The sequence below is a fragment of the Calonectris borealis genome, chromosome 12 (assembly GCF_964195595.1).
Source record: "Calonectris borealis chromosome 12, bCalBor7.hap1.2, whole genome shotgun sequence".
Classification (NCBI taxonomy): Eukaryota; Metazoa; Chordata; class Aves; order Procellariiformes; family Procellariidae; genus Calonectris; species Calonectris borealis.
In genome coordinates this window covers 12,678,427-12,690,569 of record NC_134323.1, presented here as the reverse complement: position 1 = coordinate 12,690,569, position 12,143 = coordinate 12,678,427, and the positions used below count along the sequence as shown (strand labels likewise).

Here is a 12,143-nt window from a genome sequence, read left to right as displayed (position 1 = left end):
TGTTAATTTGTAAAATTGTTTACAACCATTGTTAGCTCCTGAACTTATGTATTTTACCTCTCCCCAAAATGATCCTTCCTGCTCTTGACCAGTCTTGCAGTCTGAAGATACAGCCATATTGCATCTTTCCCGTATCCCTGCATTTGCCCTCCATTGCTGTGCAATTCCATGGGAGTCATACTGGTTCCTGTTCTACAGCTGTTACTGCAGTGAAAAGCTTGGATGCTGAAGGATTAGAGACTAAAGAGCAACCGCCATGTGGTTTGTCAGATGTTTGAACCACCAATAAATTGTAAATGTAGAGGGATTATTGTCAAAGATGAAGTGAGATAGAATTTTTTAGCCATAAGCAAATAGCTAAAGACTATGACATTGACTGTAGAGTCTAAGAGGAGATTAATGAATTCTTCTGATAGTAGTACTAAGAACAACTTACAAATCTATTATCTCGTAAATATAATTTCTGTTGGCCTGGAAAATAGCTACAGAAACTTTGTAGTATGCATTTATGAAAACTGCCTGGAGGGAGGCAGCACTAGAACTAACAGGAAAACCTTTTATCAAACCATGAATCTGTTTCCTGCGCTCATTTGCATGTGTGTGTGTGTTAGGACTGTGTAGGCATCTCAGAAACCAGCTCATTTGACTCATAATTTTGACAGTTATTTTGTCAACTTAGTTGATAAATTAGTGGAGTTCATATGTTATGAAAAGCTTCTTAACAATGGTAAGTCTGAATTAGCATAGTCTTATTTAAACATACTTATGGTATATACTTAAGGATAAAATGATTTTCACCAAGTACCAAATACATGTACGTGTAAGGAAAAAAATGCATGTATACAAAGGACTGGCATTTTTAGCATTTTGAATCAATTATATTTCTGTAGTATTTTCCTTTTGATCTATGTAAATCTACTTGTTTTGTTCCATTTGATATGACGACTATCAAGGACTTTGAAAGCAATACTCTGAAAAGGTGACTTATTCAAGTTGATAAATGGTGCTCTATGGATTAAGATACATGTTTCTACAGCTGAAGTGATAAGTAAACAGTATTTTCCACAGACCTGGGGTTTAAAAAAACCAAAACCAAACAAAACTTCCAATCAAATAGATTTTTCCATTGGGAAGATAACTTTTCTTCATATAACTTGGCAGGTTGAGCTGTGATGTAGGAATTTTCAATTTAAGCTCCAGTTAGTGTAGTACGGAAAGCTTTAAAACACGAACCACGTTTTCATTTCCAGACTTTCTTAGGACTTTGTATGTTTGTCATTTGAAACAAATGACATTACTTTTTTGATAAATATTTTTAGAACCTGAAAATGATGTCTCTTTTCAGATGCAAATCTGCTAATTAAGAATTTATAAAATTGATGGCTTTTCATGTCAAAGGCTTAACTAGCTACCAAAAATGTATTTTGCAGTACTTTCATCATCTGTAAGAACTTGATGAAGGAATGTTGTAGTAAGGACTAGTAGGAGTGTTGATACCTCCAGATCTTTTGAATTATTTTCACAGATGTGAAAGAATAAAGTAAAAAACATATTTGATAAAAAGCTGTTTACCTGATATGTTTTCATTGAGGTAAAAATCAACACAAGTTGTTATTTTGAATATAACAGTAACTTAACACTTAATGCTATCCACAGGAAAAAAACCTGGATGCCCTTCAGAATCTATCTAGAATCTGTCCTTAGATCTGAGGATCTGTCTAGCTTCCAGCCTCATTTTAAATTGACATAAAGATATTTCTCAAAGAGAACACGTATTAGTGGGAATATTTTGTTTCCGTACAGCTGTCAGATAGCTCTGTCCCTTGCTTATATGATAAAGAATGTATAGAAACAAAAGGTATTTTCTTCATTGTTGTTTTAATTTGCATCCAACAAAACATTGTGGAGCTCTTTTCTGAATGTGCCAAATGAAAACGAGGAAACTTTTCTTCTAAACGCTGAATTGAATGTAGGGAAGCGATCACATGAAAGACTGATTTCTGCTTTCTGAGCTGTGCATGCTTGTTGGATGTTCTTCAGTCTTCCCTCTTAATTTAAAACTGAGACCAGCAAGCCAGCAGCTCTCTACTTCCTGCTGCAATTACTATGGATGTAGTCTAGACATTTTCCATGAATCCAGTCAGATTGCAAAGTTTTCCCTCAGAAAAGAAAAAAAAGGAAAAAAAACCCAGAAGCTGTGGAAACTCAATTACACTGACTCATAACAGCATTCTTTTTAATACATGAATTATTTGCTCTGATCAATTGAGCATTTAAACCACTTTTGGATTAAGGCTTTTGCTGCGTCTGCTCAAAATCATGCTTATCACTTACCGGATCACTTATCAGATGCTTGGGACACATAAAGCACTTTAAGAATGGAAGAATTTTTATTTTTGAGAATTACTGCTTTTTTCTGTAAATATCAATCCTACTCTGAAATATTTTGCAGGTCAGGATCAGCATGTTTTTGAAATTGTTGTCTAGTCTTTGTAGGAAGTAGGAATTTCTGGGCTCTATGTTCTAATATGATCAATCTGAGATTCTGATTTCTTGAAGTAAGCAGGATCGCAACATTGCTGGAAATAATTCTGCAATCTGGAATCAAATATAATAATTGGTATGTTCTTTTTCTCTGAGCTTGGATAAATGTACAGGCTTTAATTCCGTCAGTGTCTGCTGATGGGATTTTGGACCTTTCAGTGTATAGACAAGGTCATAGTGACAAATACTATTTCCCTGAGGGAATGCAAGGGGCAGGTGTACTTCCATGTGAGAGTTACTACCCACTGTGTATGGATGGTGGCGTATCTACTCTTTTAAAACATTTCCCATTCAGTGTTCTTCACTGCTCCATGAAAAGGTATCAACTGTTGTCTGGCATTTATTATCAATGAGGGAATTATTTTTTGTTGTGGGATATGGTCAAGCCTAAAGGATTGAATGAGGGGGATAATTGCAGTAGAAACAGCTGAATGTCAGCAACTGACTTCTTGGTTTCTTTTATTCAGTTGGCTCGGATCCAGAATTTGCCCGCTATGTTGCTGGGGTCAACCAGGCTATGCAACAAAAAAGGCAAGCGCAGCATGTCCGTCGTCCAAGTAACACACGTAGCAACTGGCCTCTTCCTGATGATCCTCATAAAACCTGGCCCTTTCCCGAGTATTTCACAGAAGGGTAAGAGATTGGACAGGCTACATATTTTTATTGTATATGAGTCTATTTTACACTCAGACTTGGCAGAAGGTGGAAATACTGGGTGTTTTTTCCAATTGCTGCTGCATCTGTGAAAGCTGCACTTCATTATGTCAAGAGTGAGAAATCTGAGCCCTTCCTGCTTTGCTGATACTGAAGCACTGACATTTGTTTGATGCCTTCTTTAGAGTGGAATGTATACCGACTTTGACTCGAACAGAGGAAATATGGAATTTATCGCACGGATAAATTCAGAACAGTTTTCTTTCACTATTTTGAAAACCTTTGAGACCCAGTTTTGATGAAAAGTGATGCTATCAAAGTTGCAATGCCTGACTGAATTCAGATTTTAGCCACTTAATCTTGTTACTGTAAGGCAGATAGATACCTTACAGCAAGTATGTTAGTATTTCTTAATCTCTTCCACATCATAACTATTTATTACAACAGAAGTGTTTCAAGATCCTCTGTCCATTTGTCCGTAACGTAATAGCTGTGACTCTCAAGCTAGCTTAAAACCAGTAGGACAAGGATGTGTTCTAGCTCAGTTTTGCAATGAAAAAGTCAAGTGCTTAGGGATTCCAAAACCAAGCATCACTTGTTTAAAGTGACTGTAACAGATAAAGCAGTTGATGTTGATCTCTCAGAAGTAAATAAGTGAAAGTAATTGTATTACTGGTACATTTGACAAAGTATTGAAATTTCTTTGTGCTCTGAGGTATCACCTGTGACAAAGATTCAGCATAACTAGGGCATACAGTCTGGACCAGGCACTATAAATACAAGGACTAATACAACTTTTTGTCTTACAGTGATGTGACAAATAGCTGGTCTGGTACTCAAGGAGACTCTGCCAGCTCAAGTGACGAGACCTCCTCAGCTAACGGAGACAGTTTGTTCTCCATGTTCTCAGGGCCAGACCTGGTTGCTGCTGTAAAGCAGAGAAGGTGAGCAAAATGAACAGAAATACATCAGATTCTTCTTTTTTTGATAACTTCATTTGAGTAGCCACACAAAGGAAATTCCTGCTAATTAGACAAAGTTATACAAATGTCAGTTTGCGTCCTGCACTGATGATATGGATCACTGTACAGTGTATCTGACTTTAATGCTAGGGATTCCCAAATGGAGTTATATTAGTAGCTGTCTCTTCATACAAACTAGCATCTGTGCAAATAGCCAGTTGTTAGCTGAAATTCAGTATGTCTACAAAAGATCTGACACTTCCCCTCTTCCAAGATAATCTACTTTGGATGCCACTTCTTTCTAACCTGCTGAGGCGTGAGAGATGATCTCTGAATTGGTTTTTTACACCGTGTACTTTACCGCAGCTTTGTGGTGCCCCTAACTTTGTACATTTTGATGCCAGCAAGTTCCCATTTCCTGGCTTCTACCGCAACTTTGTGGCACTCAAGAAATACCACTGATAACGTTGTGTAGACTTTTGTCTCACCTTGCCTACCACCGCTGTTTTAGTAGTCATATATACATGCCTATTTAGTCCTTTATTTCTGACAATATGAAGAGGAGGCTTAATTGCATTCATAAATATAAGCTTAGTAACATAAAAACTAAGCCAGGATTTTCAACTATGAACAATCCACTTAAAAGTAATAGTATGAATTACAACAATTGCTTTCTGCTTTTCTAAAGGGCTGGAAGCTGGGTATCTTTGGCACCTCAATGATTCCATCGTAGAGGGTAGTTAATAATATAAGGCACAAGATGAAGCATGAATACCAACCCAATTCCAATCTGGGATCATTCTCTCAAACTATTTTTCAAAACCTTTTCTAAAAATAAAATAAGCTAGTTCTGTGACCAGATATTCTATTTCTGTTTAGATCACAGAATAATTCAGAGTCAGTACATTTAGATAGACGATTGTGTGTCTGCTTTTTGGTGACAGGAAAAAGTCAGTGCATGTACTGCCAGTTTCCTGCAGATTATACCTGGATAGCTGTTTTTATATGCATTGCCAGAAGGAAGTATCCTGGAGTTGAAAATAATGAGACTAAGGCAAAAAGGTTGAAAGGAATTGACCAAAAGAGGCGCTGTTTTCTGAATCTTTACACCTACCAAGACTTTATATAGAGGGGACAGGAATTGGGCTTCAATAAATGTTAAATGGAAATTAATAGAAGAGAGTTATCTAATAAGCAGTCACAGAAAAAGCAGTAATTATTTGTGATTTTAAAAAAAGAAGCAGGGAAGGAAAACACAATGAGCATATAATGGGTGAATTAATCTGTCAAGCCACCAGATATCTATAGATTGATCATGGAGCAATTCATGGAGCAAAATGTGCTTACGTAGTGCTCTGAAGAGCAGAAGGAAGTTTCCAAAGAGTGTGCTTCATTAAATAAAAACTTAAGCTGAAGTAACAGTACTACTGTCTTATGTTATTTTTAGGAAGAAAAACATCCTACAAGCGAGGGCCTGACAAAATACCATAGCTAAAACTATACAGTAAGAGAAGGCAAAAGCATTGAGCATTCTAACGCTGACTGCTTACCTATTGGAGGCCTGATGATTGGCGACTTTTTTTTTTCTAAACGAAGGATGAAAGGATAAAAGATTCTGCTTTAATCTAAACTCACCCACTTCACCCTACCCAAAAAAACCCCGAACAAGAAAAACCTTCCAGAATGGACATGTGGTCAAGGACATTCTATTAGACATTAGGGCACAAATTTAAACTAAAGGTATAACATTTTTCCTCAGTAAAGTCACTGTGCTTCAGCAGATGTTTCACTTGTTGAACTGTTTCTTTTGTCTTGTCTGTAAAGTTATTTCAGAAAAGACACTTAAAAAAAAAAAAAACACCCACAAATGAGAGCAGGTAACAGAAGAAAAAAGGCAATTCTGGCAGATTTCTTCAAAGTGGGCAAAAGACTAGCCCATCTTCCTTTCACCTCTACAAAAATGTGCATGTTGCTGAAGCTGTAGCTCGAAGAAATACTGCACTGTCAAGCCTCTGGCAGTATTCAGTAATGAATTTCTTTCCGCATTGCTTCTTTTACCTGTACTGAGCAAAAATACATGAAACAAGATGAAACGTCAGTACACATTCTAGACTGTCAAGTGTGACAGACTGAAACTACAGAATGGTGTATGCCAGTGGCGGATTAATGTGGGTGACTCACTGTAAAAAAAAAAAGTAAATGTCACTTTTTTCTTTTTTTTTTTTTTTTTTTTTTGCAGAAAACACAGCAGTGGCGAACAGGAACCTAGTACGCTGCCATCACCCCCTCTTCTTTCTGCAGCAGATGACCGTAATCAGGTAAGCTGAAAATGGCTTTGCCGAGTCATTTTTCCTGTTTGCATGTTGGAGTGGTTTACACTAGGAAAACAACTAGAATAGCATCTCTATCTCCAGATTGCTTACCTCAGCTAAAACCCAAACCACTTGCACTCAAGTAGTACTAGACGCTTTTATCAGTTACCAAGTTTAAATATTAAAATTGGAAATTGCTGATCTTTTCCCTTGCAGCAGAAAGAGTGGGGCTACTTCCCTTGCAGCAGAAAGAGTGGTGTCAAGCAAATGTGCTGAAGTAAATAAAAAGGTTTTTCAAAAGGCAGATATTTTAAGAATTGAGAGTGCTATATATATGCTTTCGAACATAAATTAATCTTCTGAAAATGTCTTACGGAGGGGATAAGGTGACGTGTTAAGTATTGTCTCAAAAAATAAGTGTTTTGGTATTAAACAAAACAAAAAACCCAAACCCAACTAATTATGTTTTCTCAGGATAATAAAACCAAAACCTGGCCTCCAAAGGCACCCTGGCAGCATACGTCCTCTGTCACGAACACGCTACCCAGTCAGAGTACATCTTTGTATCCTATGAGCAGCCCTGTCAGCCAGTGGAGCGACACGATGCAGATCCTCCAGTCGCCCATGTGGGCAGCAGCCAACGACTGTGCCCCAGCAGCAGGAATTTCCTCTAACTTTGCCTATGCGCAGCAGCAGCAATCGCAACAACAGGCTTCCCAGCACAAACAGATGAATAAGGGCTTTAAATCTTTTCCAGTAAAGCACGAACGCAGACCATCTTACCTGCATCAGTACTAATGGCTTTTCATATTGGAAAATGCAGCACAGGGCCAAACATAAATTGCATATACTTTGTTTCACAATTGTGTATTGGCTATATCCTGTTTATCTCATTAAATATGGAATTGAGGGGGTTTGGGTGAGATATACAAACTCTTGAATTCTGATTTACAGTGCTGAGCAAATATGGCCAATATGTTTGTTTGATGTACATGAAACAGCCCAAAACTGTGATGTAGAAACGCTTTTAAAAATGTGTATATTGTCTTTACTTTCAAAACCTTTTTTTTAAAAGAACTGCTGAAGGACTACCATACAAGAAACACTGTCTTTTATAGCTATTTTTCATATAGATTTATAGTTAAACATCTTACTGAAATTACATTGAGTATGTTGAAGCAAATATATAGTGGTCACTTTGCTCAACACTGTGTTTAAATTTATAATGGACAAGCTGTAAAGCCTTTGTATTCTCCATAAATGGCCTGTGGGCAGCTTTTTTTAAATGAAGTGCAACAGCAGCTTTTCACCTGCACACAAGTGAGTTCATTGTGAAACTGTTGCAGAAACAGTTGTGAAATTGAGTTTTGTGGTAGTTTCCTTACTCTAAGTAACGATCGGCAGAACTGCTCAATCTTGTGTCACAAATGTTATCTGAGCTGCTTAAAGTAGATGGCATCTGTGTGGATAATATGACACTGGTTTTCAAATAAATACACCATTTCTTACACCATTTGGCCAAAGGCATTATCCACACAGTGCTCCTTAAGTGTGTGAAAGTATAGCCTAAAAGACTACTTGCATATATTTAAAGTCTTATTTCAGATGCTACAGTTGATTAAAAATTGTGAGCTGGCTCAGAAGATACTAAACTGAAATGTGGGGTAGCAGTTAGTTAAAAGAACATTATTTTTTTTAAAAGGATAAAGTAATTATTTGCAGTCAATATGTGCCATTAAGTGAACCTGTGGAATTAGGAATAATCTTCCAACCAAAGTGGATCCGGGAGAGTGACTGGTGCTTAAAAATTGAAGAACAATGGTAAATATATGTATAGCTAATCCCACTGTATAATAATTGAGATTACAGAAGATTCTTTATATAGTTAGAGCTTATTTAAATTTTCATATTTCATCTTTGAAAGAGTCTAAAAACCACAATATTTTCTGGTATAAGAGTTTTGACAGTATTAATCTTATTTTTGTATTTTTCTTAAGTCATATCATTCTAATATGTTAACTACTAGTAAAATGGGTTATTAGTTCTAACTACATAATTTTTCAATGAAGATAAAGCACATTTGTTGTTTTTGTTTTTACAAGCTAAGTACATCTATATCTAAAGATACCAAAAAATAAATACATTATATATATATATAAATAAAAAGTATACACAACACTAAAACTAATAAACATTTGGGTATTTAAAACCCATCCACCTTTTTTGTTTGTATGGTGATGGGCTATATTTGCAGGCCCAGATTGTTACCTTTTGTGCTGTTTGAGGATGCCAATGTTGCCTGTATTTATGATATTGTCACCATGTTTTCTGAGACTTCATACTTACCATGTTTACAAAGATTTGTTTGCTGTACATAAGACTTTTTACAGTAATGTGCTTTGCACAATCAGTGTGGCTTCTGTCTGTAAATTGTTAATGGTCTGTACTACTATAATTTTGAAAACCTCTGCTGAAAATGTTAGTGGTTATTTAACTTGATGAATGGTTTTGAGTTTCCTAAATCTCGTCATTTAGATCTAATATTAAATCCCAAATTTGGTTGTACTTACTGGTTATTCGTACTAAGACCAAAATGGAAGGTAACGAAAACATTGATTTTGAACTTTTTCTAACAAGTGCCAAAATTATTGCTATAGTTTTTGCAGTTTATTCGTAATTACAAATGCTGGCAAGTTTCTGGACCTACATAAGTGAATTGCGAAAACAAAGAACGTTTGTCTGCATTTTGACCACGTAGGTGCTACTCTGTCCTTTGCTTCCGATTGTTCTGAACACTGGTGATTTTAAGAATTGTTGCACTTGGCAAATGAGTCTTGCCATTAAACTTCACTTACACTGCCAAGTGCAAGGGTTTGGTGCTTAGTTAACTTACCCTTATTGCAGTGCTTCTTGTGAATAGCTAATGCTTCTGAACTGGAACTGTACATTTTGTATTTTAAAGCTTCTGTAAAAGTAAACTATTTGCTTTATTAAAGATATACATTTAATAGGTCATACCTGTTTAAAATATGCACCTTGCTGAAAATGAGCAGCACCTTAAACTGTAACTTTGGTTTGTAAACAAAGATCTTATTTCATTAACATGGGATTATTTATCAGTTTGAAAATTGTCAACTGCCTACTTACTGACTCATCATATAAAAATGAACTTTACGCACTGTACAACCTGAAGCATCTTTAAGGCTACTTTTTCAAGTAGATTGCACTGAAGAACATGATACAGGAAAGGCCTTAGCAGTGTCTTTGAACCAGTAGTGCAGATGAACGTTGCCAAAACCAAGTTACTTGAATTTTTAGCAATCACAGAGTAAATAATCTTCATGGTAGTGAGCAAAACCTGCCCCCCTTCCCCCGCCCCCACCAGAACTATTATCAAGGCTATTAGTTTAGCTCATGTTAATCATGCCACTGAAGTGCGCTATCCGAGGTGCGCAAGTAAGCTGTGCTCTTTCTGGATAAGAGTATACCATAAATGCTGACAAATACCCAGGAAGCATAGGAATCCATTTTGATTATGCAAGACTTTACTTGTTTACAGAGTCTGCAGTACAGAGCATCTGGAGCAAAAAGGAAAAGCCTTGACACAACTAGGGCAAACACACAGCCTTCTCTCACCAAAATAAAGGCTCGATTTTTCCCTTGCACTTAATTGCTCTAAGTTATGCAACAGTCCCATCTTTCCTAGAAAAGTTAACATTCCTATGTCGCTAAATCACTGAGCTGCTCCTTTGTTACATTAATCCGGAACATACTATAATTTACAAAGAACATCTTTAGTTTATTAAGCACAATTCCTACGATACAAGATACAAAAGAGTCTACTGCTTATATATATGGCAGCATATGACTGACTGTGTCATGCTGGAGGTAGAGAGAAGTTACCTACCTAAATGCTTGCCCCATTACTGTACAACCTCAGTCATCAAACAGTCTCTGTTCCAATGAGACTGCAAGAGTTCTCCAAAGGCATCTCTGGTAGCGCTGTCCTGACAACCAGGCTATTTTCAGAAGCACGCTACACGGAGTTTTTCAGAGGGAAAAAGGGAGTGTGATAATTATCACCCGTAAGTTCTGCTTACAATAATGGGGGAAAAGCTAGCCTAATATTACATCAAAAACTACATTCTCGTTTTTAACGTAGAAGTATGGATGACTTTTTACCTGCCTTTCAAGACCACACCTTCTCAGGCTCTCAAAGTGGGACTCTAAACTAAGTATTTCTACAGATTCTTAAAGCATCACTGCTCGTGTCCAGGTATGCACAGTCAGTCTAGAGTCTTCTGTGTGCTGGGTGGCGTCGCATCGGCAATTGTAGCTAAATAAATGAGGTTTCTATGCAGGATATGCTGGTACCTGTGAGAGGAAGAAACATAGTATCTGGGAAATGCGTTCTTTTCTAGCAAACTACCCACACTTTAATAGTCGCTTTTGTAATCATCTGATCAATATTTGCTGTTAGGGAAAGAAATAGCAAACTGTGAAAATATAGTAATATTTCATCAGGCAAACACCCCCTTATCCTCCTCTTGTTCTAAAGCCCAGGATACTGCACTGGACTGCACTGTAACCAAGTACGTGCTACTAACCAGCTTCGACAGTCAACGTGCGCTTTGTATGACAAATACTGAAAAGGTGCAAAACTGCAAGAGAGCAGCTCCGGGGCAGGAGGTGACAAAGCTCCACTGTTGGGCTGGTCTGAATGTACAGCCAGCACACGCCCAGGCTCGGCAACCGCTGTCAGCTCGTCTGTCATTCAGGTCCTTGCCAGTTTAAGAGCTGAACTGCTGCAGACCACAAGCTGACTACCCTCACCCTTCTGTAAATACCGCTCTGTTTTACACACACGGGGCGGGGGGGGGGAGGGGAGAAAAGCCTGCCCAACAGAGCTGGTTTTCATATTAACACAGAACAAAACCTTGACAAGAAGGAGCAGGCATCAGATTTATTCTATACAGTGGCATTTTTGCTTTATAGATCTGTGAAAATAACTTTTGGGAAGTACAACCGCATTTTCTGAACGGCAGGAAAACTCTGGCGAGCAGGAGCCGCGTTTCACCCTCATTAGGAATCTGGGGACTCCGGAGCCCTCGGGCTTCCGGGTTGCCCCGGAGGCGGCAGCGAGAGGCCAGGCAGGGGTCAGAGCCTGCCTGCCCGTCGCTGCCGGGCGCGCCCCGCACCGCGCCCGCGGGGCTCACTTACTGCACGCAGTCGGTGGCCCGGCCCTTGCTCTGGTACTCCACGATGCACCGGATCAGCTGGTCGTTCTCCTCCAGCAACTAGGGCACAGGAGCGCGCCGTCACCGCCCGCCTCACGCCCGCCGCCAGCCGCTACCGCCCCCGCCGAGGCCGCGGCCGCGCCGGGCAGGGCCGGCTCTACCTCAGCCGAGCCGGGAGGGCCCGGGCCCGGGCCCCGCCACCGCCGCCCCTCCCGTGAGCCCGCGCTCACCCGCTGCAGCGTCTCCTGGTTCACCTCCGCCTTCCCGCGCAGCCGCTCCGGCACGAACGCCACCGACATGCCGCCGCCACCGCCCCGCGCAAGGGCTGACGGGAAGCGGCGGCCCCGCCCTCCGCAGGCTGCGATTGGCTCCCAGGGCCGCTCGCGCACGCCTCGCCCCCCGTGGACGGCCGCCGTGGGCCTCGGCAACGCCCC

General features: G+C 39.3%; 2 protein-coding genes across 5 annotated transcripts in view; one reads left to right on the top strand and one right to left on the bottom strand.

Moving 5' to 3' along the window:
• Nucleotides 1-9,658, top strand: part of GARRE1 (granule associated Rac and RHOG effector 1) — a 61,221-nt gene extending 51,563 nt beyond the window's left edge. For all 3 annotated transcript variants that reach the window (XM_075161391.1, XM_075161393.1, XM_075161392.1), the window contains 4 exons: nt 3,012-3,177; nt 4,008-4,142; nt 6,400-6,478; nt 6,947-9,658. In XM_075161391.1, coding sequence (XP_075017492.1) covers nt 3,012-3,177; nt 4,008-4,142; nt 6,400-6,478; nt 6,947-7,270 — 704 coding nt within the window. In that variant the 3' untranslated portion in view covers nt 7,271-9,658. The remainder of the gene's footprint in view (nt 1-3,011; nt 3,178-4,007; nt 4,143-6,399; nt 6,479-6,946) is intronic.
• A 337-nt stretch (nt 9,659-9,995) lies between these two features.
• On the bottom strand, nt 9,996-12,043 carry SS18L2 (SS18 like 2). Of its 2 annotated transcripts, XR_012675405.1 has the most exons (4): nt 11,940-12,043; nt 11,693-11,769; nt 10,655-10,846; nt 9,996-10,508 (listed from the first exon to the last, which is right to left on the bottom strand). XR_012675405.1 is itself a non-coding variant. In XM_075161399.1 (3 exons), exons 1-3 carry the CDS (start codon nt 12,006-12,008, stop codon nt 10,759-10,761), a joined length of 234 nt encoding a protein of 77 aa, XP_075017500.1. In that variant the 5' UTR covers nt 12,009-12,043; the 3' UTR covers nt 9,996-10,758. The 2 variants fall into 2 exon arrangements, 1 of the variants encoding a protein (XP_075017500.1); XM_075161399.1 differs by having other exon boundaries at nt 9,996-10,846.
• Between the last annotated feature and the right edge of the window lie 100 nt (nt 12,044-12,143).